Consider the following 16,171-nt stretch of genomic DNA (forward strand, 5'->3'; position numbering starts at 1 on the left):
TGCTACAACTATAGAAGTTTTTGAGTGTATTTGTTGACATGCCAAATCTCTTCAAACTCCTAATAAAGTATAACTGCAGTCTTGCCTTCTTTATGACTACATCAATATGTTGGGACCAGGTTAGATCCTCAGAGAACTTGACACCCAGGAACTTGACTCACTCTTAAAGAATTCACAAGTCATTACCAAAAAAAATCTTAAAATTTTGGCTGATAGTTTTAACACATGCACAGATGATGTGATTTTGTGTTACAAGAAAAATAATATATAAATAGAGAGAGGGAGAGTTTTCTGGGAATTCATTTTTCCCACCCCCCCATAAAACTGGATTTGACCATATTGGGGCAATATAGGATCATTGGTGTCATCCACTGATCATGTGACTCATTGCTCTTCCTGCATAAATGTAGAATCATGTATGTCATGAAAATTGTACTGGCACACAATGTTACAGAACAAATTAGTGTGCTTAAACAACTCTACTTCCTGAACTTTGGAGCCTCCTGATGATACTGTTTAGTTGATGCCAGTAGTAGTTAGCTTACTGCATGCTATGTAATCTCACCTACACTTTTACTCTTTCGTACTATATGGCTGGCTATTAGGGCCGTATAGTAAGGAAGAAGAAGAAGAATGGTTTTAATTCTTGCGCGCATTTTTTTCCTGTCCTAGTCCCCTCACCAGTGCTGCTTTAACTGTAGCACAGCTGGTGGATTGTTGGCTAACTTTGGCTAAGGAAACAGCAGATAGCCACGAGGAACAATTCTGTGCACTCTGGTCCCAGACAGGGAGATTCTCTGGTTTACATTTGGCCTCATTGTAACAGTATACAATCCCAGACAGGGTTATGATGGTGAATTAAAGTGGCAGGCAGGCAGGCACCAATTAAATTGGTGCTCCCCACCAACCATTTTTATTGAAATACAGTAAACAAAACTGAAGTTGCTGGAGTTTTGTCTAATCTTACTTTTATATTTTATACACATTTACAAAATGTAGAAAGAAACTAATGTAAATGATTATAGAAACATAGAAAACCTACAACACATTCCAGGCCCTTAGGCCCACAATGCTGTGCTGAACATGTACTTACTAAAGAAATTACTCATAAGGGTTACCCATAGCCCTCTATTTTTCTAAGCTCCATATACCTGTCCAGGAGTCTCTTAAAAGACCCAATTGTATCTGCCTCCACCATCGTCGCCAGCAGCCTATTCCATGCACTCACCACTCTCTGTATAAAAAGACTTACCTCTGACATCTCCTCTGTACCTACTTCCAAGCACCTTAAAACTGTGCCCTTTCGTGTTAGCCATTTTTGTCCTGGGAAAAGCCCTCTGACTATCCACATGATCAATGCCTCTCAATATCTTGTACACTTCTATCAGGTCACCTTTCATCCTCCACCACTCCAAGGAGAAAAGGCCGAATTCACTCAGCCTGTTCTCGTAAAGCATACTCCCCAATCCAGACAACATTCTTGTAAATCTCCTCTACACCCTTCCTATGGTTTCCATGTCCTTCATGTAGTGAGGTGACCAGAACTGAAGGCAGTACTCCAAGTGGGGTCTGACCAGGGTCCTATATAGCTGCAACATAACCTCTTGACTCTTAAACTCAATCCCACGATTAATGAAGGCCAACGTACCGTATACCTTCTTAACCACACAGTCAACCTGCACAGAGGCTTGGAGTGTCCTATGGACTTGAACCCCAAGATCCCTCTGATCCTCCATACTGCCAAAAGTCTACTGTTAATACTATATTCTGCCATCATATTTGACTTAACAAAATAAACCACCTTACATTTCTCTGGGTTGAACTCCATCTGCCACTTCTTAGCCCAGTTTTTCATCCTATCATTGTCCCATTGTAACCTCTGACAGCCTTCCACACTATCCACAACATCCCTAACCTTTGTTTCATCAGCAAATTTACTAACCCATCCTTCCACTTCCTCATCCAGGTCATTTAGAAAAATCATGAAGAGAAGGGGTCCCAGAACAGATCCCTAAGGCACACCATTGGTCACCAACCTCCATGCAGAATATGACCTGTCTGCAACCACTCTTTGCCTTCTGTAGGCAAGCCAATCCTGGATCCACAGAGCAAGATCCCCTTGGATCCCATACCTCTTTACTTTCTCAATAAGCCTTGCATGGGGTATCTTATCAAATGCCTTGCTGAAATCCATATACACTACATCAACTGCTCTACCTTCATCAACGTATTTTGTCACATCCTCAAAAAATTCAGTCAGGCTTGTAAGGCACGATCTGCCTTTGATGACGCCATGCTGACTATTCCTTATCATATTATGCCTGTCCAAATGTTCATAAATCCTGCCTCTCAGGATCTTTTCCATCAACTTATCAGCCACTGAAGTAAGACTCACTGGTCTGTAATTTCCTGGGCTATCTCTACTCCCTTTCTTGAATAAGGGAACAACATCTGCAACCCTTCAATCCTCTGGAACCTCTCCCCTCCCCATTAATAACGCAAAGATCATTGTTAGAGGATCAGTAATCTCCTCCCTCACCTCCCACAGTAGGCTGAGGTACATCTCGTTCAGTCCCAGAGACGTATCCAACTTGTTGCTTTCCAAAAGCTCCAGCACACCCTTTTTCTTACTGTCTATATGCTGAAGCTTTTCAATCCACTGTACTTCATCCCTACGTTCACCAAGATCCTCTTCTGTAGTGAATACTGAAGCAAAGTATTCATTAAGTACCTCTGCTATCTCCTCCAACTCCATACACTCTTTTCCACTGTTACACTTCATTGGTCCTATTCTCTCACATTTTATCCTCTTGATTATATTAAATATTTCTACATAATCTATATTAGGTATTTTAAGGCCCAGTCAAGTAGCACAAACGTGATAACAGTCTGCTGAATTAACCGTAATTGCTACTGTTATGACTTGGATGTCAAATAAATGCATGTGTTAATTTTTTTGATCTCAATATTAAAGTGATTTTTGGAAAGTGATCACACTGGATGAGGAATATTTTGTGAGGTGCATTACTTTTTAGGAATAGCTGGCGCAAATAATTTGATTATGTTTGAATGCAATAGGTAATGTTTCTAGACTAGGTTTAGAAACAATAGGTTTAGGACATGCCAGGTGGAAGTTCTTAACTTTAAACGAATTGTTTCAATTTCTTAGATTGCACCACCTCCATCTTTGTGTGAGCCTCTGAAAGAACTTTTCAGGCAGCAAGAAGCCGTGCGTGGGAAATTGCGCCTTCAACATAGCATTGAAAGGGTAAATTACATTCATTTAAACAAACCTATGTATTTGCAGTTTGACAGAATTGTTAATAGTAATTGGAGATTCCAGTATTAGCTGCAGTAAATGACCACATGTACATAAACAGACATGGATATTGTCGGTTGTTGTATTTGAATCTGTTATTTCAAATTGTTAATTATAAGTCTATACTCGTGTATTCATCTGATTTTATTTAATTATCATTCTATAAAATAAAAAACAATTCTGTCCATAGCCTGTATTAAAATGAAATGGTCAACTTCAGATTTGTTTTAACTTCAAGCCTTTCTTTATATTTTACATCAAAATGCTGTGATACATTTATAATGCAGAAGTGCTCCACTTGTTCGTCCATTAAAATCATTTGTTTTAATCACCTTAATTAGAGGTAATAAGATCTAAAACTTAGAAGCTGAAGAAAAAGTGACAGGTTTTGTATTGTATTGTAGGCCTCCGTTAGTCTCAATAGATCATGGATTTGCACCTTGGAAAGTTTCCAGGGCGCAAGCCTGGGCAAGGTTCTTTTATAGAAGACCGACAGTTGCCCAAGCTGCAAGTCTCCCCTCTCCACGCCACCGATGTTGTCCAAGGGAAGGGCATTAGGACCCATACAGCTTGGCACTGGTGTCGTTGCAGAGCAGTGTGTGGTTAAGTGCCTTGCTCAAGGACGCACGTAGCCTCAGCCAAGGCTCGAACTAGCTACCTTCAGAATACTAGACGAATGCCTTAACCATTTGGCCATGCGCCAACACCAACCGGTATTAAACAGCGATATTCAATAGATCTGCTCTTAATTGGATTAAGTACTTTTTCTCAACATTGTGCAGCCAGAAGTTTAAAGTTGGCTATTAACAATGGATAAATTCTGGTGCATTCAATATTTTCTAATTTTAAGAGCTTGTGGTAAAAATTTATTTTCTTAATTATCAGGAGAAGCTAATAGTTTCATGTGAGCAAGAAATTCTGCGAGTGCACTGTCGAGCAGCGAGAACAATTGCAAACCAAGCAGTGCCATTTAGTGCTTGCACAATGTTGCTTGATTCTGAAGTTTACAACATGCCATCAGAAAATCAGGTCAGTGTGACACTGCGGTTCTGCTCTTTTTCCTCTCTGTTTTTGTGATTTTTTTTTTTCTGTTTACTGAAATAGCATGAAGATTTTTAAATTGGTATCTCTTAAGTGTAGAAACATAATTGTGCTTCTAGTATTTGCATTGTAAATGCAACATTTCCTGTGGTTAATTAATTGAAATAATTTAAACAAGAATCAGTTGAAGATGGTGAGCATGTGTACTGCCTCATCATTTTAGCCTGCATATGCAGGTACTGTTTTCTGTCCATATATGTGGGGGTGGGGGGTGGGTGGTGGTAGAGGAATCAACCTAAAGCACTTTTAAGAACTTGATGCCATATTTAACCAGTTTCGCCAGGTGTACCATCATGACTCCTTGCATGAAAGGCATCATTCTGCATTTTTTTGCTTGCTAGTTTACTCACTTGTGCTTTTTCTTTTTTAATTTGTGATCTGGAAATGCTGGAATAATATTCTTAGACTATAAGACATAGGAGCAGAATCAGGCCATTCATCATGGATGATCCATTTTCCCTCTTAATCCTATTCTCCTGCCTTCTCCCCGTAACATTTCACGCCCTGGCTAGTCAAGAACCTATCAACCTCCGCCAAATCCAATGACCTGGCTTCCACAAAGAATTCCACAGATTCACCACCCTTTGGCCTCCTCATCTCCTTTCTAAATGCTCATCCCTTTTCTGAGGCTTTGCCTTCTGATCCTAGACTCCCTCACTATAAGAAACATGCTCTCTATATCCACTCTCTAGGCCTGTCAACATTTAATAGGTTTCAAATTCTAGCAAATACAAGCCCAGAGCCTACAATAACATGTTCATTCTTGGAATCATTCTCAAAAACATCCTCTGAGCCCTTTCCAAAGCCAGCACAACCTTTCTTGGATAAGGGGCCCAAAACTACTCTCAATACTCCAACTGAGGCCTCAGCAGTGCCTTATAAGCCTTCAGTTTTGCAACCTTGCTTTTATATTCTAGTCCTCTCAAAATGAACCCTAACATTGCATTTGCTTTCCTCGCCACTGACTCATCCGACAAGTTAAACTAGGGAATCCTTCACAAAGATTCCCAAGTCCCTTTGCATCTCAGGTTTTTGAATTTTCTCCCCAGTTGGAAAGTAGTCTGTCCTTTTATTTCTTCTACCAAACTGCATAACCATACACTTCTGGACGCTGTATTTCACCTGCCACTTCTTTGCCCATTCTCTTAAGTCCTTCTACAGCCTCTGTGCTTCCTCAAACTACCTGTCCCTCCACCTATCTTTGTACATTCTGTAAACTTGGCCGCAAAGCCATCAATTCTGTTACCTAAATCTTTGACGTAGAACATGAAAAGAAGCAGTCCCAGTACTGGCCCCAGAGGAACACCATTTGTCACAGCAGCAGCCGCCAACCAGAAAAGACCCCATTTATTTTGACACTCTGCCTCCTGCCAGTCAGCCAACACTCTATCCATGCTGGTATCTTTCCTGTTAGACCATGGGCTCTTGCTGAGCAGCCTCTTGTACGAATTGAGAACCAGAATCTCCTACCTGCGGGAAACAAAGGAATGTAACGTTTTGTTCTTCGTGGAGACCTGGCTGATGGAGAAGATACCGAATCACACTATCCCTGTTCCAGGCGATCAGGTCAAAAAATCTCACTGGGAAGAGTAAAGGAGGAGGTGTATGCTTCGTGGTCAACAATGCTTGGTGCGATTCCCCCCAGAATATGCATGCTCTCAAAACCTTTTGTTCCCCAGACCTGGAATACCTGGTGCTGCTGTGCAGACCCTACTGGCTGCCTAGGGAATTCACGGCTGTTATCATCACAGCGGTGTACATTCCACTGCAGGCTGATACTGGCCTGGCTCTCAAACCGTACGAGACCATCAACATGCTGGAGACTGCACACCCAGAGGATGCCTTGATTGTCGCCAGTGACTTTCATTGAACGTCACTGACGAAAGTCTCTCACTGACGAAAGCACATCCAGGTGAGCACTCGTGGAGATAAGACACTTGACCACTGCTACACTCCCTTCCTCAGTGCTTACAAAGCTCTCCTTCACCCAGCCTTTGGAAAATCAGATCATGCTTTGATTCTGCTTTTGCTGATGTACAAGCAGAAGCTGAAACAAGAGGTGGCCATAGTTAAAACTGTACACTGTTGGTCCAACCAGTCGGTCTCCAAGCTGCAGGACTGCTTCAGTAACGTCGACTGGAATGTCTTTCATGATGAGGGTGTCTCCGAGTTCATGGATGGAGTCACGTGCTTCATCCTGAAGTTGTTGTCCCCCAGAAGTCAGTCAGGGTCTTCCCAAACCAGAAACTGGATCAGTAGTTCCACGTGAGCAGCACTTACCACGTGACCTAGAGTTCACCTTGCCGGCAATCAGCTGGAGCTCAAGAAAAGCAGCTACGATCTGCACAAAGCTATCAAGGCTGCGAAACAATAATACAGGAACAAGGTTGAGTCAAGATTCACAACGATAGCACACGTGACTTGTGGTGAGGGTTGCATACCATCGCAGACTTCAAAGCCAAATGTAGTGGTGCTGCCAACATCGCGGCCACTCTCCCAGATGAGCTCAATCGCTTTTACGCTTGGTTCAATGTCGCTAACTCTGGACCTCTGAGGAAAGCCACCACTACAACTGCAACTTGGTCATCTCTGAGGCACGCAGATGTTTCCAATGAGTGGACAGTCGCAAGGCTGCAGGACCGGACGGCATCCCAGGGCAAGTACTCAAGATGTGTGTAGCACTACTGGCAGGTGTGTTTACAGAGATTTTTAACTGATGTTTCTCCGTCTGCCCTGTCTCTCCCAGTGTAGAGTGCCCTCCTGCTTCAAATTATCCACCATTGTCCCTGTTCCAAAAAAGACTACGGTAACATGCCGGAACGACTGGCATCCTGTCACACTCACCTCAATATAAGCAAATTACATCTGCAGCTTGCTACCGCCCAAACTGGACCCCCTACAATTTGGCTACCGACACAACCGATTGACAGACGACACAGTAGCCACTGCTCTACATACCGTCCTTATACATCTGCAGAAGAAGGATGCTTATGTGAGAATGCTGTTCTTGGACTACAGTTCAGCATTCAACATCATAATTCCATCCAGGCTCGACAAGAAGCTTAGAGACCTCGGCCTTGACCCTGCCTTGTGAAGCTGGATCCTGGACTTCCTGTCGGATCGCTGGCAAGTGGTAAAAGTGGGCTCCCTTTGACTCTCAACACAGGAGCCCCTCAGGGCTGTTACTAAGTCCCCTCCTTTACTCCCTGTACACCCATGACTGTGTCACCATCCACAGCTCTAATCTGTTAATTAAATTTGCTGATGACACTACATTGATTGGCCTCATCTCAAACACTAACGAGGTGGCCTACAGGGAAGAAGTCATCTCTCTGACACAGTGGTGTCAAGAAAACAACCTCTCCGTCAATGTCGCAAAAACAAAGGAGCTGGTTGTGGATTACCAGAGACGGGCTAACCCCTATTGACATCATTGGTTCTGGAGTTGAGAGGGTAAACAGCTTTAAGTTCCTTGGCGTCCACCTTACCGAGGATCTCATGATGTCTGTACACACCAGCTGTGTGGTGAAAAAAGGCACAAGAGCGCCTCTTTCACCACAAAACAGAGCATTTTTTCTTCAGCTGTTTGCTTGAGGCATGACTGCGCAGGCGCATGGATGTCAATGAGTTAGACCGGCGGGAAGATTTTAAAAGGAGAGCATTTGTTCTTCAGCGGTGTGATCAAGGCACGACTGTGCAGGCGCGTGGACATCAGCAAGTTAGACTGGTGGGAAGAATTTAAAAGGAGAGCGGTTTTTTTCCTTCAGTTTGATCAAGGCATGACTGCGCAGGCATGTGGTTGTTAGTGAGTTAGACCGGCAGGAAGAATTTAAAAAGAAGAGAACTTTAGAGAGTGGGTGACAGAGTAGAAGGAGTCAGAGTAGGAGGGCTTTGGCTCAACAGGGCTTCAGCAATAACAGGTCGAGGTGAGGTAAGTTACTTGTGGAAAAATAGGAAGTATGTCTGCAAGGCCGGTGTTCTATGCTTGGTGTCAGAAGTGGGATGTCCAGGAGACTCCCAGCCTTCCGGGTGGCCACATCTGTGCCAGGGGTGTCAATCTACAGCTCCTAAGGGACCGCATTAGGGAACTATAGATGCAGTTCAGTGACTTTCATCTGGTCAGGGAAAGTGAGGAGGTGATAGAGAGGAGCTGTGGGCAAGTAGTCACACTGGGCTTTGGGAGATGTAAGTGGGTAACTCAGGAGAGGGAAGGGCAACAGTCAGATACTAGAGAGTACCCCAGTGGCTGTCCCTCTTGGATATAAGAACTCCTGTTGGAGTACTGTTGGGGTGTGGGGGAGATGGCCTACCTGGGGGAAGCAACAGTGCCTCTGGCACAGAGTCTGGCCCTGTGACTCAGAAGGGTAGAGAAAGGAAGAGGAAGGCAGCAGTGATAGACGACTCTATGGTTAGGGGGTCAGACTAAATGATTCTGTGGATACAGGAAAGAAACACGGATGGTAGTTTGCCTACCAGGTGCCAGGGTCCGGGGATGTTTCTGATTGTGTCCACGATATCCTGAAGTGGAAGGGAGAACAGCCAGAGGTTGTGGTACATACTGGTACCAACGACATAGATAGGAAAAGGGAGGAGGTCCTGAAAACAGACTACAGGGAGTTAGAAAGGGAGTTGAGAAGCAGGACCTCAAAGGTAGTAATCTCAGGATTACTGCCTGTGCCATGCTACAGTGAGTATAGGAATAGAATGAGGTGGAGGATAAATGCATGGCTGAAGGATTGGAGCAGGGGGCAGGGATTCAGATTTCTGAATCATTGGGTTCTCCTTTGGGGCAGTTGTGACCTGAACAAAAAGGACGGGTTGCACTGGAATCTGAGGGGACCAATATCCTGGCAGGGATTGCTAAGGCTATTGGGGAGAGTTTAATCTAGAATTGCTGGGGGGTGGGAACTAAACTGAAGTGATGGAGGAAGGAGCGGTTGGCTCACAAATAGAGAAAGCTGGTAGGCACTGTGAGAGGGAGTATAGGCAGGTGATAGAGAAGGGATGCGCTCTGACTGATGGTTTGCGATGTGTCTATATTAATGCAAGGAGTATCATGAACAATGCGGATGAGCTTTGAGCGTGGATTAATACTTGGAGCTATGATATTGTGGCCATCACAGAGACTTGGATGCCTCTGGGGCAGAAATGGCTACTTAGAGTGCCAGGCTTCAGATGTTTCAGAAAGGACAAGGAGGGAAGCAAAAGAGGTGGGGGTGTGGCACTGCTGATCAGAGATAGTGTCATGGCTGCAGAAAAGGAGGAAGTCATGGAACGATTGTCTACTGAGTCTCTGTGGGATGAAGTTAGAAACAGGAAGGGGTCAATAACTCTACTGGGTGTTTTTTATAGACCACCCAGTAGTGTGTGTGTAGGCCTCTGTTAGTCTCGATAGACCATGGATTTGCACCTTGGAAAGTTTCCAGGGTGCAAGCCTGGGCAAAGTTTTTTTTTATGGAACACCAGCAGTTGCCCAAGTCGCCCCTCTCCATGCCACCAATGTTGTCCAAGGGAAGGGCATTAGGACCCATACAGCTTGGCACCGGTGTCGTCGCAGAGCAGTGTGTGGTTAAGTGCCTTGCTCAAGGACACACGCGCAGCCTCAGCCAAGGCTCGAACTAGCGACCTTCATAATACTAGAGGAATGCCTTAACCACTTGGCCACGTTCCAACACACCCAGTAGTAACAGGGACATCGAGGAGCAGATAGGGAGACAGATTCTGGAACGGTGTAATAACAAGTGTTGTCATGTTAGGAAATTTTAATTTCCCAAATATCGATTAGCATGTCCCTAGAGCAAGGGGTTTAGATGGGGTGGAGTTTGTTAGGTGTGTTCAGAAAGGTTTGTTAACACAATATGTAGATAAGCCAACTAGAGGAGAGGCTGTACTTGATCTGGTATTGGAAAATGAACCTGGTCAGGTGCCAGAATTGTGATCATTATCTCCAAAATGCTGTCCCACTGAGAGACCTAACTCCTTTACCAAAGCATTGGAGAGAGATAGGAACAGGCAAGTTAGGAAAGCGTATAATTGGAGTAAGGGGAAATATGAAGCTATCAGGCAGGAACTTGGAAGCATAAATTGGGAACATGTTCTCAGGGAAATGTACGTCAGAAATGTGGCAAATGTTCAGGGGATATTTGCAGGGCATTCTGCATAAGTACATTCCAATGAGACAGAGAAAGGATGATAGAGTACAGGAACTGTGGCGTACAAAGGCTGTTGAAAATCTAGTCAAGAAAAGAAGAAAAGCTTACAAAAGGCTCAAAAAACTAGGTAATGATAGAGATGCAGAAGGATATAAGGCTAGCATGAAGGAGCTTAAGAATGAAATCAGGAGAGCCGTAAGGGGCCATGAGAAGGCCTTGGCGGGCAGGATTAAGGAAAACCCCAAGGCATTCTACACGTATGTGAAGAGCAAGAGGATAAGACATGAGCAGATAGGACCAATCAAGTGTGACAGTGGGAAAGTGTGTATGGAACTGGAGGAGATGACAGAGGTGCTTAATGAATACTTTGCTTCAGTACTCACTGCAGAAAAGGGCCTTGGTGATTGTAGGGATGACTTACAGTGGACTGAAAAGCTTGAGCATATAGACATTAAGAAAGAGGATGTGCTGGAGCTTTTGGAAAACATCAAGTTGGATAAGTCACCGGGTCCGGACGATATATTCTCCAGGCTGCTGTGGGAGGCGAGGGAGGAGATTGCTGAGCTTCTGACAATAATCTTTGCATCATCGATGGGGACGGGACAGGTTCCAGAGGACTGGAGGGTTGCAGATGTTGTTCCCTTCTTTAAGAAAGGGAGTAGAGATACTCCAGGAAATTAGAGCAGTGAGTCTTACTTCAGTGGTTGGTAAGTTGATGGAGAAGATCCTGAGAGGCAGGATTTATGAACATTTGGAGATACATAATATGATTAGGAATAGTCAACATGGTTTTGTCAAAGGCAGATCGTGCCTTACGAGCCTGATTGAATTTTTTGAGGATGTGTCTGAATACGTTGATGAAAGAAGAGCAGTCGATGTAGTGTATATGGATTTCAGCAAGGCATTTGATAAGGTACCCCATGCAAGGCTTATTGAGAAAGTAAGAAGGCATGTAATCCAAGGGGACCTTGCTTTGTCCTACAGAAGGCAGAGAGTGGTTGTAGACGGGTCATATTCTGCATGGAGGCCGGTGACCAGTGGTGTGCCTCAGAGATCTGTTCTGGGACCCCTTCTCTTCATGATTTTTCTAAATGACCTGGATGAGGAAGTGGAGGGATGTGTTAATAAAGTTGCTGAAGACACATTGTCAAAGGTTACATCAGGATATCTGGGAGTTCAACCCAGATAAATGTGAGGTGGTTCATTTTGTTAGGTCAAATATGATGACAGAATATAGTATTAATGGTAAGACTCTTGGCAGTGTGGAGGATCTGCAGGATCTTGGGGTCAGATTCCATAGGACAATCAAAGCTGCTTCACAGGTTGACTAGGTGGTTAGGAAGGCATACAGAGTATTGTCCTTCATCAACCATGGGATTGAGTTCAAGAGCCGAGAGGTAATGTTACAACTATATAGGACCCTGGTCAGGCCCCACTTGGAGTGCTGTGCTCAGTTCTGGTCACTTCATTACAGGAAGGATGTGGAAACCATAGAAAGGGTGCAGAGGAGATTTACAAGGATGTTGCCTGGATTGGTGAGCAGGCCTTATGAGAATAGGTTGAGTGACCTTGGCTTTTTCTCCCTGGAGCGACATAGGATGAGAGGTGACCTGATAGAGATGTATAAGATGATGAGAGGCATTGATTGTGTGGATAGTCAGAGGCTTTTTCCCAGGGCTGAAATGGCTAATACCAGAGGGCACAGTTTTAAGCTGCTTGGAAGTAGATACAGAGGAGATGTCAGGGGTAAGTTTTTTATGCAGAGAGTGGTGAGTGCATGGAATGGGCTGCCGGTGATGGTGGTGAATACATTAGGATCTTTTAAGAGACTCCTGGATAGGTACATGGAGCTTAGAAAAATGGAGGGCTATGTGTATCCCGAGGTAATTTCTAAAGTAAGTACATATTCGGCATAACATTGTGGGCCAAAGGGCCTGTATTGTGCTGTTGGTTTTCTATGTTTCTTTCACCTCAGACGGTTGAAGTTTGGTATGGGCACCCAAATCCTAAGAACTTTCTACAGGCACACATTTGAGAGAATCCTGACTGGTTGCACCACTGCCCGGTATGGGAACTGTACCTCCCTTAATTGCAGGACTCGGCAAAGAGTGGTACGGACAGCCCAGCATATCTCTTGTTCTGAACTTCCTATAATTCAGGACATTTACAAAGACAGGTGTGTAAAAAGGGTCCGAAGGATCATTTAGACCCGAGTCACCCCAACCACAATCTATTCCAGATGCTACCATCTGGGAAGTGATACCACAGCATAAAAGCCAGGACCAACAGGCTCCAGGACAGCTTGATTAACATGCTGACTTGAGTGTATTTCTATGTTACCTTGAATGTTCTATTTATTGTAAATTATTATAAATTATTTTGATTGCACATTGGACATTTAGATGGAGACATAATGTAAAGATTTTGACTCGTACGTGAGGGATGTAAGAAATAAATCGATTCATTTCATGTACAGCACCTTGTCAGGGGCCTTCTGAAAATCCAAGTACACAACATACACCAGTTCTCCTTCGTTTATCGTGCTTGTTTTTCTTCAAAGAATTCCAACAGATTTGGCAGGCAAAATGTTCCTTTAAGGAAACCGTGGTAACTTTTGCCTATTTTATCATGTTTCTCCAAATACCCAGAAACCTTATCCTTAACAGTTGACACTACCATCTTCCCAATCAATGAGGTCAGGCCTATAATTTCCTTTGCCTCTTTCCCTTCTTGAAAAGTGGAGTGACATTTGCAATTTTCCAGTACTCTGGAACCATGACAGAATATAATGTTTCTTGAAAGATCCTGACAAATGCCTTCGCGATCTCTTCAGCTACCTTTTTCAGAAACGTGGGGTGTAGTCCCTCTGGTGACCTTTCAGCTTCCCAAGCACTGTCTCCCTAGTAATAGCAACTGCACTCACTTCTGCCCCAACACTCTTAAACTTCTGGCATACTGCTAATAAACAGTGAAGACTGATGCAAAACACTGAATTTTCTAATGCTTCAATATCTACTCTCGCCTTCCTTTTACTCTTTGTGTGTCTGAAAAAAAATTGGTATCTTCTTTGGTATTATTGGCTAACTTACCATTAGATTTAATCTTTTCCTTCCTTTTAGCTTTTTAGCTGCCTTCTGTAGGTTTATAAAAGCTGCTCAGCCCTATTACCTTCCCAATGAATTTTGCTCTATTATGTGCCCTCTCTTTTGCTTGTATGTCGTCTTTGACTTCCTTTGTCAGCTACGGTTGCATCATTCTTCTTCGTCTTTGGGATGTATCTTTCCTGCACCTTCCGAATTCTACCAGAAACTCCAAGGATTGTTGTACTGCCATCATACCTGTTGGTGTCCCCTTCCAATCAACTTTGGCTAGCTCCTCTCTCGTGCCTCTATGATTCACTGCTTCCTAAGGGCCCCTTTACCTTAACCTCCTGAATCAAATCTGATTTATTACACAACATTTAATCCAGAATAGCCTGTCTCTCGTGGGCTCAACCACAAGCTACTCTTAAAAAGCCATCTAGTAGGCATTCTACAAATTTCCTCTCTTGGAATCCAGCACCAACCTGATTATCCCAATCTTCCTGCATATTGAAATCCCTCATGACTATCGTAACATTGACCTTTTGACATGTCTTTTCTAGCTCCCATTGTAATTTAAACCCTACATCCTGGCCACTATTTTGAGGCCTGTATGCAACTCCTGTCAGGTTTTTCTTACCCTTACAGTAGCTTAACTACCCACAAGGATTCTACATCTTCAAATCCTATGTCACCTCTTTCTAAGGATTTGCTTTCATTTTTTTATCAGCAGAGACATGCCACCCCTTCTCTTCTGCAGTCCTGCCTGTCTTTTTGATACAATGTGTATCCTTCAATGTTAAGCTCCCAACTATGATCCCAACTTCTTCGTCTTTGGGATGTATCTTTCCTGCACCTTCCGAATTGCTACCAGAAACTCCAGGGATTGATGTACTGCCATCATACCTGTTGGTGTCCCCTTCCAATCAACTTTGGCTAGCTCCTGCCAATCTCTAATTGTGCTGCAAGTTCATCTAGATTATTCTGTATTTGTCACCGTTTCTGATTTTTGTCCCCATGTTACACTGCAACTCATCCCACTGATTGCAATTTAGCCTTCTCATCTGCCTGTTCTTCCTGGCAGTATCTCTACACATTGCATCCTCAGCCCTATTACTCTGGTTACCAAACCCTGCCAAATTAATTTAAACCCTCCACAACAGATGTAGTAAACCTGCCTGCAAAGATAGCAGTTCTGTTTGGGTTCAGGTGTATCCCGTCCCTTCTGTACAGGTCATACCTTCCCAAAAGAGTTACCAATGATCTGGAAATCTAAAACCCTGCCCCCTGCACCAGTTCTTCAGCCATGCATTCATGTGCCAAATTATCCTCTTCATACCCTCACTGGTGCATGGCACAGGCAGCAATTTAGAGATTACTACCCTGGAGGTCCTGCTTTTTAGCTTTCTGCCTAACTGTAAATTCTCTCTTCAGGTAAATTCTCTCTTCAGGACCTCCTCCCTTTTTCATACCTTTGTCATTGGTACCAATATGTATCAAGACCCGAACTGAGATGTTCCTGTCCCTGGTTCTTAGGTGGCAGCATACTGTCTTGGGTGTCTCTTTCATGCCCACAGTATCTTGTCTACTCTATCTATGGAATCCCGTATCACTACTGCAGTCCTCTTGTACCCCTTTTCCCTTCTGAGCCACAACGCCAGACTTGATGCCAGAGACCCAGGTGCTGTGGCTCCGCCTAGCATCCAAAGTGGTATCCTTATTGTTGATGGGAACAGTCACAGGGGTACCCAATGCAGGCTTGCCCATTTCCTTTCCCTCTTCTGACAGGGAGGTACCTGACTCCTGCAATTTAGGGTGACTATCTCCCTGTAGCTCCTATCTTTCACCTCCTCATTTTCCCATATGAGCTGAAGGTCATCAGACTGCAGTCTGGTGCAGATGTGGTTATCTGGGAGGTTGGAGATCTTGCAGAATTCCCACCTCTCTCAAAGAGCAAAACGCAGCCCCTGGAGCCATTCTCGCTGCACTAACAGACGAAAAATGAGTAAGACACTCGTCTCAGCCAAGCCTCCCCATTGCAATGCTGGCGCACTCTAACAATAGCTGCTGTGCTTGTCCCTACCCTATTTTTTTTATTTGTTCTTGCTAATGAATTGCAATATGATTAGGCTGCAGGGAAAAGCCAAAAGCCTGTGTGGAGCCGCCTTTTTTGATGGGATTAGGCCGCTGGGAAACTAAAAGTATTCTTAAAAATATATTCAGTTGAAAGCCAGTTATCCTTATAAACAAAATTAATAAGTAATAAATAGATGTGTTTGTGGTGGTAATTTTAATTACATTTAAATAAATGGATGTGTAATGTTTCAGCACCACCATCAGTGTTGGTAAATAACAGTTCCTGTTGACAACAGCTATACAACTTAAATAATAAGAACTTTAACAGATGTATTTAATGTATTCATTCAAAACAATGGCATCTAATTTGTTTACTGCGTATGACAGTGTCTGTTGAACATTTAAATTCAAATGCAGTTCAGACTGACATACTTTCAGAATTG

The 16,171-nt window shown here is 43.7% G+C and overlaps 1 protein-coding gene across 1 annotated transcript in view; it reads left to right on the plus strand.

Annotated features, from left to right (window-relative positions):
- The window catches only part of ankrd11 (ankyrin repeat domain 11), a 163,237-nt gene that overhangs the window by 135,526 nt on the left and 11,540 nt on the right, over positions 1-16,171 (plus strand). Inside the window, exons 10-11 of the mRNA XM_073070221.1 lie at positions 3,170-3,268; positions 4,205-4,348. Coding sequence (XP_072926322.1) covers positions 3,170-3,268; positions 4,205-4,348 — 243 coding nt within the window. The remainder of the gene's footprint in view (positions 1-3,169; positions 3,269-4,204; positions 4,349-16,171) is intronic.

This window comes from Hemitrygon akajei, chromosome 17 (genome assembly GCF_048418815.1).
Source record: "Hemitrygon akajei chromosome 17, sHemAka1.3, whole genome shotgun sequence".
Classification (NCBI taxonomy): Eukaryota; Metazoa; Chordata; class Chondrichthyes; order Myliobatiformes; family Dasyatidae; genus Hemitrygon; species Hemitrygon akajei.